Consider the following 24277-nt stretch of genomic DNA (forward strand, 5'->3'; position numbering starts at 1 on the left):
CATGAACTGCAGCACGCCAGGCCTCCCTGTCCATCACCAACTCCCAGAGTCCACCCAAACCCATGTCCATCGAGTTGGTGATGCCATCCAACCATCTCATCCTCTGTCATCCCCTTCTCCTCCTGCCCTCAATCTTTCCCAGCATCAGGGTCTTTTCCAATGAGTCAGCTCTTCTCATCAGGTGGCCAAAGTATTGGAGTTTCAACTTAAACATCAGTCCTTCCAATGAACACACAGGAATGATCTCCTTTAGGATGGACTAGTTGGATCTCCTTGCAGTCTGAGGGACTCTCAAGAGTCTTCTCCAACACCACAGTTCAAAAGCATCAATTCTTCAGCGCTCAGCTTTCTTTATGGTCCAACTCTCACATCTCACATACATGACCACTGGAAAAACCATAGCCTTGACTAGATGCACCTTTGTTGGCAAAGTAATGTCTTTACTTTTTAATATGTTGTCTAGGTTGGTCATAACTTTCCTTCCAAGGAGTAAGCGTCTTTTAATTTCATGGCTGCAATCACCATCTGCAGTGATTTTGGAGCCCCCCAAAATAAAGGCAGCCACTGTTTCCCCATCTATTTGCTATGAAGTGATGGGACCAGATGCCATGATCTTAGTTTTCTGAATGTTGAGCTTTAAGCCAACTTTTTCGCTCTTCTATTTCACTTTCATCAAGAGGCTCCTTAGTTCTTCTTCACTTTCTGCCATAAAGGTGGTGTCATCTGCATATCTGAGGTTATTGATATTTCTCCCTGCAATCTTGATTCCAGCTTGTGCTTCTTCCAGCCCAGCATTTCTCATGATGTACTCTGCATATAAGTTAAATAAGCAGGGTGACAATATACAACCTTGACGTACTGCTTTCCTATTTGGACCCAGTCTGTTGTTCCATGTCCAGTTCTACCTGTTGCTTCCTGACCTGCATACAGGTTTCTCCAGAGGCAGGTCAGGTGGTCTGGTATTCCCATCTCTTTCAGAATTTTCCGCAGTTTATTGTGATCCACACAGTCAATAGCTTTGGTATAGTCAATAAAGCAGAAATAGATGTTTTTCTGGAACTCTCTTGCTTTTTTGATGATCCATCGAATGTTGGCAATTTGATCTCTGGTTCCTCTGCCTTTTCTAAAACCAGCTTGAACATCTGGAAGTTCATGGTTCACGTATTGCTTAAGCCTGGCTTGGAGAATTTTGAGCATTACTTTGCTAGCGTGTGAGATGAGTGTAATTGTGCGGTAGTTTGAGCATTTGTTGGCATTGCCTTTCTTAGGGTTTGGAATGAAAACTGACCTTTTCCAGTCCTTTGGCTATCCCAAACTATTTTTGAAAGTAACTATACAAGTCTGCCATTGTCCATTTCTCCATCACCTCTTGGTGCTGACTGATTTTTAAAATATAATCTTTTTTATGGCTTATAAAAGCCTCATTGCCTCCCTCTCTTTAAAAAACATGTTTTTTATTGGAGGATAATTGCTTTATAATGTTGCACTGGTTTCTGCCATACGTCAACACGGATCAGCCACAGGTATATATATGTCCCCTCCGTCTTGAACCTCCCTCCCATCTCTCTCACCATCCACCCCTCTAGGTTGTCTCAGAGCACTGGATTGAGCTCCCCGGGCCACACAGCAAGTTCCCACTGACTGTCTGTTTTACGTATGGCAGTGTATGTGTTTCCATTTACTCTCTGTATCCGTCCTGCCCCCTCCTTCCCTACTGTCTTCTCTTCCGCCTGTCTGTGTGTAGACAGTATCCACGTAGACTTTAATTTTATCTTTGTCTCTGTTTGACTTTAATTTCTCTGAGATCAGAGTTGACCTTCTACCTCTTGAAAACTGATCAGAGTTGTGCATGCAATAGATGTCTATGATCAGTGTAATTTATTTTGTATTTCTGAAGCATTAAGCTGTTAGTGAAGGATAATGAAGCACAGATTGTGTGTATGTGTGTGTGTATATATATATTCACAAATGCATGCATACACAGTATTAAGGAAAGTACTGTGTCTTATGAATAATACATAGAATCAAGGTGATTTAGTATGGTAAAATGGGAATAGTTTTGATTAGGGAATAAGAATTTTCTACTAATCTTCCTAATCTTTACATAAGTGAGACTTCACATTTTTTTCTTTTCAGTGTTTACCTGTTTAGAATTTTTTCACCAGCAGGTACAGAGATGCATCTGCTTTTTTTTTTCCTATTATCCTTGCTAATTGTTTCCCCCACCTCTCCTCACCCTTGTCTTTGGCAAACCATAATTGTTGACAGGGGTAATATCCAAGTGTTATGAATTTGGAAATCTTGTGCCTGGTCTCTTGAAGGCACAATGAAATGCCTTGGATACGTTTTGTGGGTCATAGGCAACATCAAGGTGGATAGATGACATTATGAAATATAATGAATTGAAAAATAGTTGCTTTTGAGTTAATGTCAAGATTTTCAGCATTAAACCTTTGTTTTTAAATTACTGGCTTTGAAAACTTAAAAAATAAGACATAAATCTTGAAGACATTTCCTTTTTGGTTTCTAGTAAGAATCACATTCTGACATTTAAACAAAAGTCTGCAGCTCAGTTTAGCTATTTCCAGATAAATTCTGAACAAAATCATAGCTTATTTAAAGCTACTAATATGATTAATATAGGTCATTGTCAGAGACTGAGTTATATTTTGGGTCTCACCTCTCACCCATTTTCCATCCTTTGTTGCTCTCCCTCTCTGCTTTCTGATAGTCTCGGATTTAAGGTGCTCATAGGCCAAAGCAGAGGCCAGTTATGGCAAGTGGTTGTATTGCTGTGTGTTACCACTGTATTGCAAAGTGGTACATTGACACAAACAGTATAGAGCAGTGGTCAAAGGCATGCCGCTGACTGGCTGTGACATGCAGCCTCCGATGTCCGGGTCCTCTTTTGCTACAAAGTGCTATTACACTTACTTGCCTCTTAGGGTGATAAGAGCACTGAAAAAAAATTTAATCGCTGTTAAAGTGCTGAGATCACTGCCTGACTTTCAGTAAGCACCTCAGTGAATATTTCTTGTTACTGTTTTTATTTATTGTGTAATTTTTGTAATGCAGAGTTGAGTCAAGAGCAAGATGGGTGTTTTCCTAACTTATTGCCTAGTAAATCAGGAAAGACTGTTGAAGACATAAATAACTTTTTAGCTTAGTCTTTAAGAATGCTTAGGTGTATATCACATGGCAGAGGGATAATGGTATTTCATTTTGAGAGCTACATATACTGAAGGTATGGGGACATGTAAAAGCACAAGATACAAGATGTTGGAGAGCTACAGGTAGCTCAGTTTGTTCTTTCTCACAAAGCTGTTTTGAGGAATAGATGAGATCCTGAAACCACTTTGTAAGGTATCAAGCAGTTAAAAATGCCATTCTTTTTACATTTCTTTTTGTTCCCTGGGCTAGAAGCATGTGAATTTTATTGTTTAGTTGCTCAGTCATGTCTGACTCTTTTGTGACCCTCAAAACTGCAGACTGCCAGGCTCCTCTGTCCATGGAATTTTACAGGCAAGAAAACTGGATTGGGTTGCTATTTCTCCTTCTCCAAGGGATTTTCCCAACCCAGGGATCGAACCTGCATCTCCTGTGTTGCTGGTGAATTCCTTATTGTTGAGCCACCAGGGAAGCTGAACAAATGAATAACACAGCCTAATACAGGGAAATTGCCCCTCAAGAAAACATGATGAAAGAGCAGTTAATAAGGAAGTGAAAAGAGAACTGGACCTTCAGAAGGAAAGAATTTAGCTTACTCAAATAATTATGAGTTAAGCTTAACATTTGTTTTATAATTTAACCTTGAATAGTATATGTTTGGGAGAGCATGAATTGACTCACTGTGTGCCTGAATTGTGTTGTGAAAAATATTTGACTTAATCATAACATGTGACTCTGCCACCTGGCCAAGTCATATCAGATTCTTTTAATGTTAACTTCTTCATCCAAAGAATAGGGATGATAATGTCTATTTCATCTTTTGTTGTAAGGTTAATATGGAATGTGCAATTATATTCTGTTTAATGGAATTCTGCTATACTTACTAAACTCAATCTTCAAAAACCTTGTATTCACTAGACTCTGCCTCAGATTCCACGAGAAGGCCATAGTAAGAATGAAAAGTTTGTGATACTAAATATAGTTGTATAATGTGCCATAACCTCTGGGTGCTCTTTTTAATTTACATATAAAAATAAATAATGTGAGTGGATTGGGTTCTTTTTATTTTATTTTTTTATTTTTTGGATTGGGTTCTTTTTAAAAGACAGTGGTTTAGGTTCTTTTAAATAAGATTTATTTATCTTTCTGTGCAGTTAAACAGACATTACTTTTTTAGGATAAGTGAATTTTAAATAGTCAATGGTTAAGTATTTTTGCTCCTTAATGAAACTGAGGGGTCATTTATGTATAGACCTGGTAGGATTACTTGATCACTTTTTAAGTAAGACTGGAGGAAGAAGACTCACTACCTCATTACTGACCTTAATTTTTGTAGCATATTTTACAGTTATATCCTCTCCAAGTTCTTAGTATTTGTGAGCATGGTTGCTTTCATAAAATTTAGTAACTTAGAATTTTCTTTAAAAAGGTGTAAGACATTCATAATGATCAATGAATAGGTTTAATTTAGCTTATGAATTTGAAAATATTATTTTCTTAAAAGAAAATGTGTAAAATTAAGAAATATGTGGAGTTACTAATGAGTAAGACCAAAAAATGCTTATAAAAAGAGAATTTTCCTAACTAGCAATTTGACTAAAAATTATTATTATTATTCTTCTGCTAGCCTTTTGGCTTTACTCTTTTGTTAGTTTCTATTGGTTGGTCAAGACACATCTCTTTGCTAGTTTTGCCATAACCCCTGGGTGCTCTTTTTACTGTATCTCCATCTTATTTTTCTTACATGTACTTTCATCACCTTTCTGACACTGTTTCTATAGTATATTTCTATTTGGTGATTTACATAGTGAACTTTTTCTTAGACAAGTGTTCGAGAACCAGGACTGCTGTCTCTCTCCCTCTGGTGCCTGCACTTACTCCTCCCCTTGAGGGAATAGCATTTGCTGTGTCCGCTTGTGCAGCTTCTTTGTCTGTTCCTTTTTGTACATGAGTCATGAATACTTATTACTTAACTCCTTTTGCCACTTTACCAAGTTCTGACTTTGTTTTCAGGTGACTGTAACTTACTAGTTAGCCCCACCGGACTTTGCTCTTTTCATTTTTTAAAAAGTTGTGCACTCAAGAAATTTAATGCAGCTTTTGTAACTAATCTGTGTTTGCTTGTGCATTATGTTTCGACTTTCTTAGAAAATGTTTTTTAAAATGTGTGTTCTTAAAGGCCAGAGGCTTTGCCTGTCCTCTACTATTTTTGTATTATCCCCTTCTAGCACACTGCATATAAAAAAGTGAGTATAATAAGTGTTCATGAATGACTCTGACTCATCAGGCATTTATAGTGGCTTCTTACCCTGGCTGTCTTTCTTATAGAATTGAGTCAGAATTCTGATCCATGCCTCATGTGTAAATATCTTAACTAAAAATACTCAATATTAATTCTAAAAACTCCACTTTGACTAGGCTTTGACATTTGATTAGGCTGACTGACCCAGATCTTTGATCAGAGGTATATTTTGTACTTCATAGTATTGAGTAAAATAACAAAATATAAGGTAGGTAAGTGATGTTTTTTAGATCACTGTTTTACACACCTAGAAAGAAATTTGAATGAGTCTTAAACTTGTGCATCTTAAAAATGTGCTCATCAAGAAGAGCAAAAATGAGGGATCAGTAGTATTAAGCATACTAGAGCAGTAAATGGTATTGTTGTGCTAAAGCTGTTACTAGCTATGAAATTGCAAAGCCAAAAATCAGAATTGCCATACTGTTATTTAAAATAATTTTTAATAGCAGAGGGATAGTTTTAATTTTTAGCTCAAATGGGAGATTATAAGTATGTTACATACCCTAAAGAATCTAGTCAGTAGATTTTAGTGTTTTCATTTTGTGCCAAAATTTTGTTGGTAACCCTTAAATTATATTAGTAGAGCTTAGTGAAGTGGAACAATAATAAGACCGTAAGTTAGTATATAACAATTTAATTTTTCTCGTTTAAAATATTTTCACTGTTTTTATACTATTGACTAAAACATTTAGTAGGAAATGATATTGCTCTAAAGATTGTTTGAATAATTGGAACAATTAAAAATATTAGGAAAGGAAAAAAATTGTTAAATTGGTATTTCAGAACTTGACTGAAAAGTTGCAGAAGAAAGAACTGGACTATACTCAGTTAGAAGAGAAACATAATGAAGAATGTATGAGTAAAAAGAATATACAAGCAAGCTTTCATCAAAAAGACCTGGATTGTCAGCAGCTTCAGGCAAGGTTATCCGCATCTGAAACCTCCCTGCAGAGAATACAGGCAGAGTTAGGTGAAAAGGGAGAAGCTACTCAGAAGCTCAAGGAAGAATTGTCAGAAGTGGAGACCAAGTACCAGCATCTCAAGGCAGAGTTTAAACAGCTACAGCAACAGAGAGAAGAAAAGGATCAGCATGGGTTACAACTGCAAAGTGAAATTAATCAAGTAAGAGCTGTTACTGTTACTTACTGTACTTCCTCCTATGGTTTCTTCATGTGTTTGATCATAATATAGTTCATTAAAAAAATTCTTTTAATTTTTTATATCCTGTCTCGTTGAGTTAGATCTCATTTCGGTTCCCCCTAAAATGATAGTATCTATCATATAGTATTGTTGTGCATTGTTTATTGGTTATATACATACAAATTGCTTAAGATGGTACCTGTCACATGGTAGGTACTCAGAAGGTATTAGTTACTGCAATAATTCATGTTGTTGATCATAAAATTAAAATTAAAAATTAAAAAAATTTTTGTCTTTTTTCTTAGTAATTTTCAAAATATACTTACTATTAAACCAATAATATAAAAATTAGATATTTTAAAAGAAAATTAGTTCTAACAGCTGTTCTTTATTAACTATTTTTTATATAAATAATATCTATCAGATGAAGTTTAATGGAAGTTTTGACTTTGCTACTAATTTATGAATTTTGTGTTCTAATTATTTCTTATAGGTACCATTAAAAATTAGTAGGCAAATGGAAATTTGAGGGAGATTAAAGTCCTCAGCCACTTTTTTTGAAAATTTTCAACTATTTTTACTAAGATGGCAGTGATACTTGCTTCTGTGGCATTAAGCCTCTTCTTAGCCTGAGATACTCTTCCTATTTCTCTTCTCCTTGATAAATACTACTTCACTTGTCACATTTCCAGAAATCTTTTTCTACATGTTGCCACTTCTCACCACCCCCCACTGCAGAGATGGCTTAAGCTTGTACATATCTCGATTACTTTACTTGTCATAGTCTAACATATTATCATAGCTTAGGTATCTTCACTAGACTCTAAACTCTTTGAGTGCAAAGACCATGTTTGTTTTTTATCCCAGCTACCTGACATATTGCTTATCAGCAGATGTTTAGTGAGTAAGTAAGTGAATGAATAAATATAGGCCATCATAATAGAAAGAAACATAGGCTTGGGGATATCAATGAATAAATTAAATATGACTTAGATATTTGCCTTTTAGTTCAAATATACAGATTGGGCATTTATGGTTTCTAAAAGATACGATACCTTGTTTATTAGAAGTTACAGAGACAGAAAGGGAAATAGGACCTACCTTAAATGATTTTGTAAATCTCATTGAGGTTAAAGGCAAGTACTATCCTACTGCAGTGAATGTGAAAATTAAAATGATTCCATATACTATGGGAATTAGGAAGAGCTCCTCTCCTGCTTTCTTTCTCCTATAGTACTTCATATTGTATAATTATTTAGCTGTTAATGTGATCAAGAAAAGCTTGCTGTGAGAAAGAGGTGGTGCTTGAAATTGTGAATATTGGCTAGGTTTTGACAAGTAGCAGTTTGAAGGTAGGAGGGTCTTCCAGGCAGAAAAATAAACTAGAGGTGTGTGTGCTAAGCTGCTCCATTTGTGCCCGACTCTGGGAGACCCCCTGGACCATAGCCTGCCAGGCTCCTCTGTCCATGGGATTCTCCAGGCAAGAATACTGGAGTGAGTTGCCATTTCCTCCTCCAGGGTATCTTCTCTACCCAGGGGTTGAACCCACATCTCCTGCATTGTCAGGCAAGTTCTTTACCACTAGCACCACCTGGGAAGCCCCAAACTAGAGGCAGGGGTGTATTATAAGAACCAGTGACAGGCGTTTGCTCTGAGGATATGGTATATGTAATATCAGTGGACTATTTTGAAGACTTTTTTATGTAGAGTCTTGAATAGCAGGCTGAGGAATTTGAGTTTCATTCAGTGAATGGAGGGGCAACAGGAATTTTTGTATTTGTAATTATTTGGTTTAGTCACATTTCTGTACAAAATAAAGAGGTCATGCTGAAGACCTTGAAGTGATACCATTTATCTTCTTCCCTTCAGTATGCTGTCTGGATTCTACCTTCAAAATGAAAGTGAAAGTTGCTCAGTCATGTCCAGTTCTTTGTGACCCCATGGACTATACAGTCCATGGAATTCTCCAGGGTAGAACACTGGAGTGGGTGGCCATTCCCTTCTTAAGGGGATCTTACCAACCCAGGGATTGAACCCAGGTCTCCCTCATTGCAGGTGGACTCTTTACCATCTGAGCCACCAGGGAAGTCCCTGCCTTCAAAGCCTGACTCAAATCTGTCTACTTCTCTTCATCGATACTGCTACTGCCCTAATCTAAGCTGCTGCCCTTGTTCACCTGGTCTACTGCATTAGCCTTTTTATAAGTGTCTTTCTTCCAGGGGCCCTCCTTTGTCTATTCTCCATACAGAAAAAGTGAAAACTGGAAGTGAGTTGCTCAGTCACGTCCGACTGTTCGTGACAACATGGACTATACAGTCCATGTAATTCTCCAGGCCAGAATACTAGAGTTCCCTTCTCCAACAGATCTTCCTGACTCAGGAATCAAACCGGGGTCTCCTGCATTACAGGAAGATTCTTTACCAGCTGAGATACCAGGGAAGCCCATTCTCCACCCAGAAGCCAGAGACATTGTTTTAAAGTGTGAAGGATGTATCTTTATTTCTCTTAACCACCTCGCATGGTTTTGGTTAGATTTTGAATCCAGATGTCGTCTTGGTCATGTAAGCATGTGTGTGTAGAATGGTCCACACTGTCTTCAGGCTCCTCTTCTACCAGGTGAAGCCATGCTGGTCTCCTTTGAGTTCCTCAAGCACACCGGCACTTCAGCAGAGAGCTTTCCTGCCTTAGGTCCTTTGCCCATGTTTTTTTCTTAGAGTGTTCTTTATTTCATTTGCTTAAGCATTGTTTCTTCAATAAAGCCTTTCTGGACCTCTCTAAAAGGTTTCTCAGGTGGGGCAGTGGTAAAGAAGCCACCTGCCAATGTAGGAGATGCAGAAAATGCAGGTTAGATCCTTGGATTGGGAAGGTCCCATTGAGAAGGAAATGGCAACCCACGCCAGTATTCTTGCCTGGGAAATCCTGTAGAGAGAGGAGCCTGTTGGACTACAGTCCATGGGGTCACGAAGGAGTAGGACACAACTGAGCATGCATGCATGCAGGACCTCTCTATTTAAATAGATTGTTTTCCATTTATTCTGGACCCTTCTTTATTTCAGCAAGCTGCTTCTTAATATTTTTTATTGTATAGTTTTTTTTATTGTATAGTTCTTTGTTTACTTGCGTATCATATACCATTCCCTTTGTACAGTAAGCACCTTAATTTGAGAAATTTGTTTTATCCTGTACTCCATCTGTCTCTATACCTAGAGTTTTTAGTAAATATTTGTTGGAAGAATGGAAATGAACCTTACTTTAAGCCTTCTTTCACTGTCCTTAAAAGAGGGTAGGGATGAACTGGCTCTGTGTTGCTCTTTGCTGCATCCTCAGCTCCCCTTTCAGTGCTAACAAAAATAGATAGCAGGCAGTTGTCAACAAAGGACTTAAAAAAAAGAACCCCATATTCTTCGTATTTGTATCTTGAGCACTTTTAAAATAGCCAATAGTGCAGATAATGTTACATAATCAAAAGATTGGATATAACGAGTTTACTCTTTTTAATTAAAAAAAAATTTTATATAATTTTTATTTTATTTTTGTTTTTTTTTTTTTATAATTTTTAAAGGTTACTTTTCATTTACAGTTACTGCGAAATACCATAAGCCTGTGTAACACCCAGTAGTTTGTATCTCCCACTTCCCCACCCATATATTCAACTTAACCTTGAAAAATTATCTAATATGCCATCTCAAATAGCATAGTGGTTTGTGAGTGTGGATTTAAGAACCGTCTCTCTGAGTTCCAGTTCTGTGGTCTACAAACTGTGTGAGCTGGGGCAAGTTATTTATTTGTACCTTAGTTTGCTCATCTGTCAAATAAGGATAAGAATAGAATTGTCTTCACAGGATTATTATAAGGATTAAGTTAGTTAATATTTGTGAACCTTTTAAAATAAGGCCTGGCACTTGACAAACATTACAGACATAATGAATAAAGTATGTGAGTTTACAAAACTGAACATACACATATATATGTATATCTCAAAATGTAACTTTAGGCTAGACAATTCTATTAATGATTCCAACATGTATTATTTTTACTCTAAACTTATTCTTTTCTGTAACACATTTACTCTAAAATGATATAGGCATTATTGGTTAAGGGATTTTGGCCTGCTTCCACTCTTGTTCAGCTTTGATTTGCAACTCATTTCTTTATTAAAAATCAGGGATTTATCAGAAATTGTAAAGCAGTGAATGGCAGTTAATTATAATATACAGTATCTCTTTTATTTACTGCTTTAGTAAATCTTCACTTCAGAGCAATAGTTACTTTTAATTTGGTGGTTCACTCTGTCTGCAATCAGAATCACCTGGGGAAATTTAAGAAATTATCTCTATCAAAGCCTCACCCTTGGCTCAGTTAAGTGATAATCTCTGGCATAGGCCCGGGTATTGGTTTTCTCTGTTATTGTACTGTGTAGTTGAGATTGAAAACTGCTGCTTTTTAAAGTGTTGCTTTTTGGCAAATGATTCCTAAACTTTCCTGAAGCTCAGTATTCTCTAATTCTGTTGTTAGGAAACATAGATTTCTGGGCTTCAGCTCAAATGTACCAAAGCTAAATTTTAGGGGACAAGTCTCATTATCTCTGTGTTAATAATGACATTGGAAGATTCTTATCCAGCAAGTTAGGAACTCCATGAGGGGTGGATGTAGTGCTTCTAAGAGATCACACATGGGGATTGGACCTACTTTTGAGGAGGAGAGGGTTTGGGTAGTTATTACAGTGCTAATTCACTGCATTTTAAGAAGAGGCAGGGGAAGAAGAAAATGTCAGCCGAAGGATAAGAATGTAATAAATGACTAACTGTTACTGATTCCTGTTTTATAACTAAAACAGGAATGGAATGTATGTTTTACTTTAGAAATTCACTTCAGTTTTCTTTTTTTTTTGCGTCCCTGGGTGGACCTGAAACTTTAGTTTTCTTTGAGTAAAGAATATATTTTGACAGTCACATGTTGTTTCATAGCATAGGAAAATAGAGGGTGTCCACTTTTCTGATAGAACTTTATTTTTTCTTTGGCAGCTGTGAATTTTTTATGGAGAAATATGAAAGTATAAAGCATATCAATGTATATATGACATAAAGGCTATAAATCCGTAATATTTTCAGATATGACATGAATAGGTTTGATTGAAAACAGCTGTATAGGATGCTTGTTATTAATCTTCAGCGTTGCCGAGGCACCTGCTGAAATTTGACTTGATGTGTTGTGAAATCGGGGTGCACTCTGACGGTGTAAACCTTGCCAAATGTCTTGCTTCCTTATCTTCCTGCTCCTCTTTTTTGTTCTGCACTCCTAGCACTTGTGCAGTAATTCTTCTAAAATTAATAAAAATTTTTTTTTTAAACTGGATCTACCGCCCCCCCCCCCCCCGCCGCCCACCCAGCCAATCCCACAAGAGAAACCAGCTGTTCTTTCTGGTAAAATTAGAGAAAATAAGGAATTCCAGAAAGTGACAGCTCTTAGCCCCCAGACAAGTTTCTTCTTTAGTTTTAGCTAGGTGGCAATTTTAAAGTTAATGAAATCACCTAATATTTTAATAAATATTCATTCCTCTATTTTAGAGATTGTGTACCAGTTTGAGGACTTGAGAATACCTTGTGCTCTATTCAGTACCTAAATGTAAGAAGTCGATTGTGGTGGTTCATGACTATGGAAAAACAAGAAGAATCATTTTGGATTTTTAAAAAACTAGTGGGAGAAAAAAAACAACTAGTGGAATAGGTCTGAGTGTGTCTTAAGTGTCTTTTAAGTTTTGTTTTAAGCTCCTCAAGTGATTGCAACAGTTATCTTTAAATAAGAGCCTCAGGCTCGCTGTGTGTGTGTGTATGGTTTTTAAAAGTGTAAAAAACCTGAAACCTGTGATATGATTAGTTTTATGTGAGTCATAGTTTATGTGATTAAAATTCAATTGGATCTTAGGTTCCTCTGAAGTACCATGAAAATTAATCTATTTCTATTGATGAAAAATAAAACATTGTTTGGAAAGTAGGTGGTAGTAGTAATGATGATCAACATGTTTATACATATATATGTACTTTTTTTCCTTTTCTGAAGTTACATAGCAAACTTCTAGAGACAGAGCGCCAACTAGGAGAAGCTCATGGTAGACTGAAGGAACAGAGACAGCTTTCAAGTGAAAAGTTGATGGATAAAGAACAACAAGTGGCTGATCTACAACTCAAACTTTCTCGTTTAGAAGAAGAGGTAAAGTCACATTTCAGATGAGTTTATGTTAGTACCTCTATTGATAGATTTGAGGCATCTTAAATGTTGTTGTGTTTAATCTTTTTATGGTCATGAGCTTTAATTGAATTTTTTTTAAGTTGGATAAAATTAAAACATCTCCAGTAAAAACATCCTGTTATTAACTACATTAAGTCATTTTTGTTGTGATTGTATTCCCTAAAGTTCTCAACAGAATTGTACAAAGAAGGCTACTCTTCAGCTTCAGGCAGGTTAAATCCTTGGGGTAAACCTGTCAGGCTGCTCAAGAGGAGTCTTTCTACCCAGGAAGGACTGTTTCCTAATGAAACTGAAAAATGAACAGCTGCTCATAGCTTTATTGACACACAATTGGTGCATATAAACTGGGTTTGCACTTAAGGATTTTCTCTTTTAAAAATTAAGCATACGATTGAATGCTATCCTAATTTTAATCTGTGGTTGCCAAAAATGGTTAACTATTATTTGGTTCAAGTAAAAGTTCATTAAACTGTGTCTTTTATTAGAATTGAACAAACACTGAGAGTTAAAATCTATAGCTGCAGCAAAAGATTTTCTCCTAGATCCAGATATTAATGTGTAGATTTTGCTGTTGTTTCCTAATAAGTAACAATTATGATTATGAAAAAAAGTAAAACATACTGATACTGTTATTTAGATTATTGTTACAAAAATTTGTATATAATTCCTTGATCATATTAGCGTATGAAAACAACAATAAACTAAATGCCAACCTGGAGAAGGAATTTTATTCTTTTCAGGATGAGAATCTATTCTTAAGGAATAATTTCTTAAATTTTGAGGTTAAAATTCTGTAAGTAATGAGATATTGCTTTTAAAGTTATAATTTAATTTTCTATTCAGACTTGAGAATTGTGAGATTTGAAATAATACCAGATGTTTATATGATAGCATTCTGCCCTTAAATTGTTAACTGACAGTCTACATTTTTTTTTTAAGTTGAAGGAAAAAGTAACCAGTTCCACAGAATTGCAGCATCAGTTGGATAAAACAAAGCAACAGCATCAAGAACAACAAGCTCTGCAACAAAACACTACGGCAAAACTTCGAGAAGCTCAGGTAAACAGCATTTGAAGTGTTAGCCTTTTAAACAAAGATGAACCATCATTATTCTTTTGTTGTGAAGTTGGATAATGCAAAGCACTTGATAATGCAAAGCAGATGATTTTTAGTATCTGGATAATTGGAAAATTCTTTTCCTTTGATTGCTGTGTTGAAAAAATTTTATAAATATAAAAATGTTACTATAAATATATCACTAAAATTTATATAAAAATTAAAATTTATTAAATTTCTTTTTAAAAAGAAATTGATACTATATTTAAGATATTGTTTAGATTGCTATTTATACATAACACATTATTTATTAAAAATGACTTCTGAAAAATTTAAAAATGACAAATACATTTCTTAGTTTAGTTAACTCAGTAAAATATAACATTCTGTATTTCCTGTGATGGAACTTACTATTTATTGGCCATGTCTTTCCCTGTCTCAGCACTGTCATATGAACATTAGAATTGTAGTTATAGGAATGTAAGTGATTGAGTTAAATTTGTACAGATTCTATAGTATAGCTCAAAAAATTAAAAAGTTAAATTTCTGTTTTGATATGGGGAGAGGAAGGTGGTACCCAGATGTTTGAAGTGAATTTGAATTTGACATTGATCTATTCTGTAGTCTTCATTAATTCCTTGAATATTATGGAACACTGTGTCAGGCACTGTAGTAAGCACTGAAATTAGAGTGCAGAGTCAGACATAGTGCCTGCTTTCTGGGAAATGGCAATCTAGTGATACGCAAGCTAATGCTGGAGTTGAAAGGAGGCAGGAAGTAATACGCCTGTCTTTCTTGTCTGTCTTTGGATAGTAGCAAGGAGTCAGGTGAATAGAGATCCAAATATTAAATTCGTTTATTTGTTCTTTCATTCAGTCAGTCAACAAATATATATTAAAGTCTCCTCTTAGCCATGGAAGTGATTTTGTGCATATGGTGGCAGAGAAAACAGACAAAAATGTCTGTTCTCGTAGAGCTTAGTGAGGAAGACAAACAGTAGCCAAGGTAAATAGGCAAAATATATAGTATGTTAGATGTGGTAAGTGGTATGGAGATAAGGGTAAGTGGTATGGGAAAAAGGGATGGGGAGTGGGAAATATCTGGAGAGCTGGAGGTGGACTGCACTGTTGTATAGGGTTGCCAGGGAAGACCTCTCTGAAAGATAAAAGATCTAAAGGAAGAGAGGGTGTGAGCCATATGGATATCTGAGAGAAGAGCATCAATACTTTAAAAGACCCTGAGGCAGGAGGAGTACTTAGGAACATCAAGAAGCCAATGGCTAGAGTGATGAGAGAGATAAAGGGGCACAGTCGTAGAGATCACAAAGGATCAGAACATGTCGAGCTTCATTAGTAATTTTAAGGATTTTATTATGAGTGAGATGAGAAATCATTGGAGGGTTCTGAGCAGTGGGATAGCATGATGGTACTTATAATTTCACAGGATTACTCTGTTGTATTGAGAGTAGACCATAGGGACACATCAGTGGAACAAATAAATGAGCTAAGAGACTACTTTAAAAATTAAGAAATGGTGTGGCTTGGAACAGAGTGTAAATAGTGTAAGTAGCGAAAATTAGTCAGATTCTAGATAAACTTTTAAAGGTAAGGCTGACAGATTTACTGATAGATTGATATGGGGCACCAACAGAGAAACCAAAGATGATTCTAGGGATTTTGGCTTGGCTGGTTGGCAGGAGGGAGGTCAAACAAGATGAAGACTGGGAATCCTTTGGATTTGGCAACATGAGGTCATTGGTGACACTGATAAAGAGGAATTTGTAAAGAGAAGGAAGGTCGAAAGCCTGTTAGAGGGAGTTCCAAAGAAAATGGGAAGAGAGAAATTTGATATAATGAATATAGATAACTCTAGAAGTTTTATTATAAAGAGTAGCAGAGAGAGAGTGTCGTAAAGCTGAGATAGAGAATTCGGCATAGGTCTGCAGCCACGTGGACTTTATAATAATGTGCCTCAGAATTAAATTTTTTCATCCAGTCACAGACAAAGCTGGGAGGGGCTGAATTAAACATTCTTAGTTCCTTATTCCAAACTTTCCAGTTAGTTATATTCTAAATCCCTGGAGAGGAATAAGAGAAGGATGCTAAAGAGAACAGGCAGAGTTCTCATGAAAAGTCCTAAAAACAAAGAGATGTGATAAGTATAGTTCTAGGTGTATATATGTGTATAAATTATTATGATAGCATAGACAGGACAGTTATCTAACTCAGATCTGGAAAAGAGCAGTTACTGAAAATTTCCTTATAAGAGCAATCTGTTGCAAAGTTTGTGTAAATGTTTCTAGGTTACAAAGATGGTGATAATGAGTAGCTCAGATGGTAGAGAGTCTGCCTGCAATGTAGGAGACCCATGTTCAATCCCTGGGTCAGGAAGATCCCCTAGAGAAGGAAATAGCAACCCACTCCAATGTTCTTGCCTGGGAAATCCCATGGATAGAGGAGCCTAGTGGGCTACAAGTACATGGGGTTGCAAAGAGTCAGACACAACTTAGCGATTAAACAGCAACTACAGCATATTCCTGGTAGAAGTTATAAGGAAAAGAATACTGAAGCTAGTATGAACTAAACTGTTAGGTTTGCTGGAGCCTAAAATGTAATTTGGGGTAATGAACTCATCTGCTAATGCAGAAGACACGGATTTGATCACTAGGTTGGGAAGATCCCCTGAAAGAGGGCATGGCAACCCACTCCAGTATTCTTGCCTGGGAAATCCCATGGACAGAAGGAGCCTAAAGGGCTATAGTTCATGGGGTTGCAAAAGAGACACAACTTAGTGACTTAACAACAACAACAAAGGTGCAATTTAAAAATGAGTTGGAGAAGAGGCCAGAGCATTAGATGTTAATAAGTTTATGAAAGGCCTTTCTGTCTATCCTTGAAGACAGAAAGGTATTGAAGGTCTTAAGATAGATGTGCCATAGCCAGATGTGATTTTTAAATAGATTATTCTCATGCTTTTGTGAAACATGGATTTCAGAGAGAATAGTCTGAAACAGGAGATCAGTTAAAGGACTTAATATATGTAGTAGATTAGATGAAAAATGATGGTCTTAGTTGAAGCAATTGCTAAAAATTACCATAGGGACAAATATGAATAATACTTTGGAGGTAAAATAAATAGGACTTATTGACTTCATCGTTGTAGGAAATGACAGAAAGGGAATGACTTTCAGACTGATAACTCTGGCTGTATGATAAATGGAGGTATTGTCCACTGTGTTAATTAACATGAGAAAGATGGTCAGTGTGATGAGTTCAGTTCTGGACATGTCTTGAGGCACCTATGGGATGTATTAATTTAAAGCCTGTTGGAAGGGACCATGTTATTTATTAGCTGTGAGAGACAGTATTTATGGGGTAAATGAAATTATTAGAAGTGGTCAACCAGGGAGAGAGTATAATGAGCAAAATAGACGAGTAGTAACACAAGACATTTAAGGGTTGGGTGAGTAGAAGAACAGCCCAAAGAAAGGGAATGATCAGAGTAATTAAGGAGAACTTGCAGAGTGAAAGCCAAAGGACTAGGGAGAGTCAGCTTGGGAGTAATCAGCAGCTGTGAGGATGTGGTGAGGACCCCCAGTGTGATAAATGAAAGATAGCACCAGATTAAGCACTGAAGAATCAGTGACATTGTTAAACATCATTTCAGTAAAGTGATAGATCTGAGTGTCTGGTTTTTGACTAGTAAATAAGAAATGAGAGAGTTGAGAAAGTAAGTATGCATTACTTTTGAAATTTAAATGTGAATTATGTAAAGACTGGGCAGAAACTGGAGTGGAACTTCATCTAGGAAGTGTTTCTTCCTAGAAAACCAGAGATACTTGAATATGTTTCCAGTCTAGGACAAAGGGACTAGTAGAGTGAGGATAATTGAGGATAGTGGAGAGTGGGGGGTGACCGAGGAATGAGGTGTTCATCAACTGTGATGTCACTGGTAACACTGGGCGGTGGTGAATTCACGCTTAGCCTCTGAAGGGTAACTGAGGAAAGGGGTGTGTGTGTGTGTGCGCGCGCGCTGTGCTTGGTCGCTCAGTCATGTCCCACTCTTTGCAACCCCATGGACTGTAGTCCTCCAGGCTCCTCTGTCCATGGGGAGTCTCCAGGCAAGAATACTGGAGTGGATTGCCATGCCCTCCAGGGTATCTTCCCAACCCAGGAATGGAACTGGGGTCTCCTGCATTGCAGGTGGATTCTTTACCTTCTGAGCTATCTGGGAAGCCCGTGTGTGTGTGTGTATGTTTTATTCATTTATTTATTGAGTATAATTGACTTAGTGTTAGTTTCACATGTACAGCAAAGTGATTCAGTCCTCTCCTCTCTCCCTCTCACTATATATATATACACACAGATACATATATATAAAATCTATAACATATAATAGATTATACATAGAGTTTATATATATGTACACATATGGTTTATCAGGGTCTTTTCCTTTATAGATTATTATAAAATGTTGAGTATAGTTGCCTGTGCTATAAGTAGGTTCTTGTTGGTTATCTGTTTTATTTATGTTGTTGTTCAGTCGCCAAGTTGTGTCTGCGACCCATTGCGACTCTTTGCGACCCATTGGACTTCACGCCAGGACTCCCTGTCCCTCGTCATCTCCCAGAATTTGCCCAAGTTCATGTCCATTGAATCGGTGATGCTGTCCAACCACCCTCTGTTGCCCTCTTCTGCCTTCAATCTTTCCCAGCAGTAGGGTCTTTTCCAGTGAGTTGGCTGTTCACATCAGGTGGCCAAAGTACTGGAGCATCAGCATCAGCCTTTCCAAATAGTAGTCAGGGTTGATTTCCTTTAGGATTGGCTGGTTTGATCTCCTTGGTGTCCAAGGGCCTCTCAAGTGTTCTCCAGCACCGTAGTTTGAAACATCAATTCTTTGGTGCTCTGTCTTCTTTATGGTCTTTCACATCCATACATGACTACTGGAAAGACTGTAGCTCTGACTATACAGATTTTTGTTGGCAAACTAATGTCTTTGCTTTTTAATATATTGTCTAGGTTTGTCATAGCTTTCCTTCCAAGAAGCAGTTGTCTTCTAATTTCGTGGCTGCCGTCAACCTCCACAGTAATTTTAGAGCCCATCAAGAGGAAATCTGTCACTGCTTCCACCTTCTCCTCTTTTGTTTCTTGACCCACATACAGGTTTCTCAGAAGACAGGCAAGATGGTCTGGTATTCCCATCTCTTTAAGAGTTTTCCACAGTTTGTTATTATCCACACAGTCACAGGCTTTATAGCATAGCCAATGAAACAGAAGTAGATGGTTTTTTTCTGGAATTCCTTTGCTTTTTCTATGATCCAGCGAATGTTGGCAATTTGATCTCTGGTTCCTCTGCCATTTCTGAACCCAGCATCGACATCTGGAAGTTCTTGGTTTACATATTGCTGAAGCCTAGCTCGAAGGATTTTGAGCATAATTTTACTAGCATGGGAAGTGAGCACAATTGTCTGGTAGTTTGAACATTTTTGGTTAGGGTTAGGGTTAGCCCTAACATTTTTGGTACTGTCCTCCTTGAGAATCAGGATGAAGATTGACCTTTTCCATTCCTATGGCCACTGCTGGGTTTTCCAAATTTGCTGACATATTGAGTGCAGCACTTTAATACCACCATCTTTTAGGATTTTAAATAGCCCTGTTAGAACTCCATCACCTCCACTAGCTTTATTGGCAGCAGTGCTTTCCAAGGCCCATTTGACTTCACACTCCAGGCTCTAGGTGAGTTCCTACACCATCTTGATTATCCAGATCATTAAAATCTTCTTTGTATAGTTCTGTGTATTGTTGCCATCTCCTCTTGATCTCTTTTGCTTCTATTAGATCTTTACCATTTCTGTCCTTTATTGAGCCCATCTTTGCATGCAATGTTCCTTTGATATCGCCAATTTTCTTGAAGAGATCTGTAATCTTCCGCTTTCTGTTGTTTTCCTCTATTTCTTTGCACTGTTTACTGAAGAAGGGCACCTTATCTCCTTGCTTTTCTCTGGAACTCTGGATTCATTTGGATATACCTTTCCCTTTCTCACTTGCTTTCCACTTCTCTTCTTTCCTCAGCTATTTGTAAAGCTTCCTCAGACTACCGCTTTACTTCTTGCATTTCTTTTTCTTTGGGATGATTTCCCTGACTGGCCTAGTGCCTAGTAGTTTTCTCTGCTTTCTTTAGTTTAAGACTGAATTTTGCTAGAAGAAGTTCATGATCTGAGCCACAGTCAGCCCCAGGTCTTGTTTTTCTGACTGTATAGAGCTTCTTCATCTTCAGCTGCAAAGAATGTAATCAGTCTGATTTTGGTATTGACCATCTGGTGATGTCCATGCGTAGACTCATCTCTCGTGTTGTTGAAAAGGGTGTTTGCTCTCCCCAGTGTGTTCTCTGGCAGGATTCTGTTAGCCTGTGCCCTGCTTCATTTTGTACTCCAAGCCAAACTCGCATGTTACGCCAGGTATCTCTTGACTTCTGCTTTAGCTTTCCAATCCCCTATTGATGAATAGGACATCATCTTTTGCTGGTAGTTCTAGGATGTCTTATAGGTCTTCATAGACCTGATCAGCTTCTTTGGCATCAGTGGTTGGGGCATAGACTTGGATTACTGTGATGTTGAATTACTTGTCTTGGAAATGAGCTGAGATCATTCTATCATTTTTGAGTTTGCACCCAAGTACTGCATTTCAGACTCTTTTGTTGATTATGAGGGCTACCCCATTTCTTCTTTGGGATTCTTGCCCACAGCAGTAGATAATAATGGTCATCTGAATTAAATTTGCCCATTTCCATCCATTTAATTCACTTATTCCTAAGATGTTGATGTTTACTCTATTGCCATCTCCCCATCTCCTTGTCCACGTCCAATTTACCTTGATTCGTGGACCTAACATTCTAGGTTCCTATGCGATACTGTTCTTTACAACATCACATTTTACTTTCATCACCAGACACCTCCACAACTGAGCATCATTTCTGCTTTGGCCCAGCTGCTTCAATTTTTCCTGGAGCTATTAGTAGTTGTCTTCTGCTCTTCCCCAGTAGCATATGGACAGATTCTGACCAGGGGGACCCAGGTTTTGGTGTCATATGTTTTTGCTTTTTTATACAATTCATGGGGTGATCATGGCAAGAATACTGGAGTGGTTTGCCATTCCCCCTCCAGTGGACCACGTTTTGTCATTATATATTATTACATTACATTATATATGAAATTTCATAGGTAAGATGAAGAAAAATCATGGTAGAGCATTCCTGAAGATAACCCCTCCCCTCCTTGGATACAGTTGGAATGGTAATGGTTTAATTTCAGGTAGGCTGAGATTATTAGAGATTAAGCTTTTAAGCTGATGTTCAGGGGTATATATGAGGACGAGAATTCCACTCAGTGACAGGAGTGAAAAAATTATTCTGAATATGTAATAGAGGTTGGAGTCTAGAAATCTGTGGTGGCGTCAATCTATGTAGGTTTGTGATTTTGCTCTAATACTACTTAGAAATGTAGGCTTGAAGAAAGCAGATTGCAACATTGATTTTAGGATTGGGGTTTTTTTGGGTGGCTGTTTTGGAAATTTGTGGGTAAAAGGAAATGGAGAATGTAGATGAAAGAATAGTTAAGGTAGTTCGTATCCATATGTGAGGTTCAGGAAGAAAAGTTGGGTATATACTAAATAAGCTAGAAGAAAATTGAGGTGAATGTCTCCTTGAAGAGCAAAAATGAGGTCATGAAATTGGAAGACAGATAGGAAGTTGTGTTCACAGAGTAGGAGAGTTGACATATTTTTATCCAAAATAAGTTCAGGTTATTAGAAGATCCTGCATGTGGGTGATTAAGTAGGATGAGTAGAGGTCCAGGAATTAAGATGCTATGAATGCTGAGGCTGTATTCTTAATTCTTTATGTATTTTGTACTTCCCAGGAAATTGGCAGAAACTGAGATTGAGAGAAAGACTAAATCAGGTCTCAAGTCTTCAGTGAATGAGGTAGGGATTCATAGATGATGGCAACACAGCATAAGATGTAGGAAATGAATACATAATTCCCGGAGCAGCTTAAAACTTTTATTTGAGGGAGAGATTAATGGCAGTGAGAAAAAATCTAGAAAAAGTCAACCTCTTTTGCTTGCCCAACAGAACAGTGCTTACATATCAGAGAGGGCTGACAGGGAATTGGCCCCTGTACAGGGAGAAACAAATTTCATTTTGGAAATAGAGTGATAGTTCTAGAAAAAGCTCAGGCCTGGAGCTGTGGTTCCAGAAGATTAGTGGATTGTGCGGAGAGGGGTCTTAGTGGCAGGAACAGAGGATGAGAGCAGAGAGGTGAGGTTGCTTTTCATTGTTTCGTGATTGAAACTTCGAGGATGAGAAGCATGTTTGAAAGTGACTGACCTCACCTGTTTTAATGTTGGCGCACATTGTTGAGGGTACCAGCTGGCTGCTGGCTCTGTCTCAGCAAGATAGTGTGGGCTGCTGTGAAGCTTGCGGAAGGGCTCACTAGGGCCTTTTCTGAGTAGAGGCTCTCTGGCTCTCTCAGAATGATTAAGGCAGAGGCAAAGACTGTGACTCAGATAGCTCTCAACATGAATGAGTGTTGTTCTGGGTGTGGTGGGCTACTGCAGGTACAACATGGAAGCCCTTGGTAAAGTGAAAAAAAGGGATCCCTTGATGTAGCTATAGAAGAGTCCAATTGGGGTGTTGAAATGAGCCTTCATGAGTGTATATGCATTAGAATTCAATCACCTATTTTTCTGTTCACTCAGTATCTTAGAATATGTGTGTCTTGGATACATTGATGAATAAAACAGACAAAAATCTTCACCTTCTTGGAGCCTACATTCTTATGACAAGGTAGTGAGAGGCAGATAAACATGAAAAATAAGCGAATTATTTAGTGTGTTAGAAGATAAGTGCTATGGAAAGAAAAACTATTTACTAGAGGGAGTACTGAGAAAGGCTGCAATTTAAAATGTAACGATCATGGTAGGTATGATTGAGAAGGTGGCATTTGAGCAAACATTTGAAGAAGAGGGAATGAGCCATTTGACTTTTGGGGAAGTGTGCCGGGTAGAAGAGATGATTAGTGCAAAGGTTCCAAGGTGAAAGTGTGCCTCGTGTGATTAGGAATAATGAGGAGTCCCATGTGTCCCAAAACGGATTAAACAAGAATTGTAGTAGACGGTGAAGCCAGAGTGTTAGAGTAAGAATGTGGTTATTTGAAGGTTTTTATTGGTTATTAAATTCTAGTTTATTATCAGTAATGTAGGTTTTATTGTTAAATATGTAGTTCTAGTTATTTAAGTTTGCCATGTTAAAACGTAGATTAGTAAAAAAAAAAAAAAAAAAACTAACACTAAGAGTTTGAGTCTTAAAATTTATTATCAGTCATTTTGTTTGAGGAATAACTTTTAAGTTCTCTATCCTTAAGGCAGTAGTTTTTGATTCTTTACAGAATGATTTGGAGCAAGTACTACGTCAAATTGGTGATAAGGACCAAAAGATCCAGAACCTTGAAGCCTTATTACAGAAGAGCAAAGAAAATATTTCTTTACTAGAAAAGGAGAGAGAAGATCTTTATGCAAAAATTCAGGCTGGTGAGGGAGAGACTGCTGTTCTTAACCAATTACAAGAAAAAAACCATACATTGCAAGAACAAGTAAGCTTGCAAGTGTATTCTGTTTCTAAAATTTACTTTTATCTCTCTAAATCTTACTAAGTGGTTTATCTAAATAATTCTTCTGTTATTTTTAGTACTTTTAAATTTATTTTGTGTTTCTGACAGATAATTCATTTACCTCAGAGGTGGGTTGCTACTGTAGTGAAAGTAAATTAACATGATTTGATGAAAGAATTCTGAGTTCATGTCCCAGGATGTGATTTATTACCTGTGTGACCATGAGCAAATCATTTCACTTTGTTGGCTCATTTGAAAAGTATAGTTAACTCATATTGAAAAGTTACTAATGATACATTCTTATCTCATGGCATTTTGTGATGTTTTGGAAAAAAGTGAGTAACAAAATATAAACTGAACTACTAGTCAAGTGTTGGTTGTTACTGTGTATTGGTTAATATCTAGGCTTAGTGGTTACCTATATTTTAATGATGTATGTTTTTGGAATACATGGCTGTTAATGATTTTGATAACTAGTTGCCTTATTCTAACATTTGTATGTTAGTTTAAATGAAGCTTATAAAATTTAGCTTAATACATTTTCAGACTGTAAAGAACAGTTGCTTACCAAATAGCCACTTTTTTGGGAAGAATTGTCCAATAAGGGAATTGTAATTATCTAAATGAGAAAGTATTAAAGAATAAGTCGTTTCAGTTTTCTAATTTGAGTATTAGAATATGACACAATTTTTTCCC

At 37.1% G+C, this 24277-nt stretch overlaps 1 protein-coding gene across 2 annotated transcripts in view; it reads left to right on the forward strand.

The window, feature by feature from the left end:
• EEA1 (early endosome antigen 1) overlaps positions 1-24277 on the forward strand; it is a 122910-nt gene that overhangs the window by 64986 nt on the left and 33647 nt on the right. For both annotated transcript variants that reach the window (XM_043446262.1, XM_043446263.1), the window contains 4 exons: positions 6254-6592; positions 12671-12820; positions 13799-13918; positions 23360-23563. In XM_043446262.1, the coding sequence (XP_043302197.1) occupies positions 6254-6592; positions 12671-12820; positions 13799-13918; positions 23360-23563 (813 nt within the window). The remainder of the gene's footprint in view (positions 1-6253; positions 6593-12670; positions 12821-13798; positions 13919-23359; positions 23564-24277) is intronic.

Source organism: Cervus canadensis, chromosome 25 (assembly GCF_019320065.1).
Source record: "Cervus canadensis isolate Bull #8, Minnesota chromosome 25, ASM1932006v1, whole genome shotgun sequence".
Taxonomy (NCBI): domain Eukaryota; kingdom Metazoa; phylum Chordata; class Mammalia; order Artiodactyla; family Cervidae; genus Cervus; species Cervus canadensis.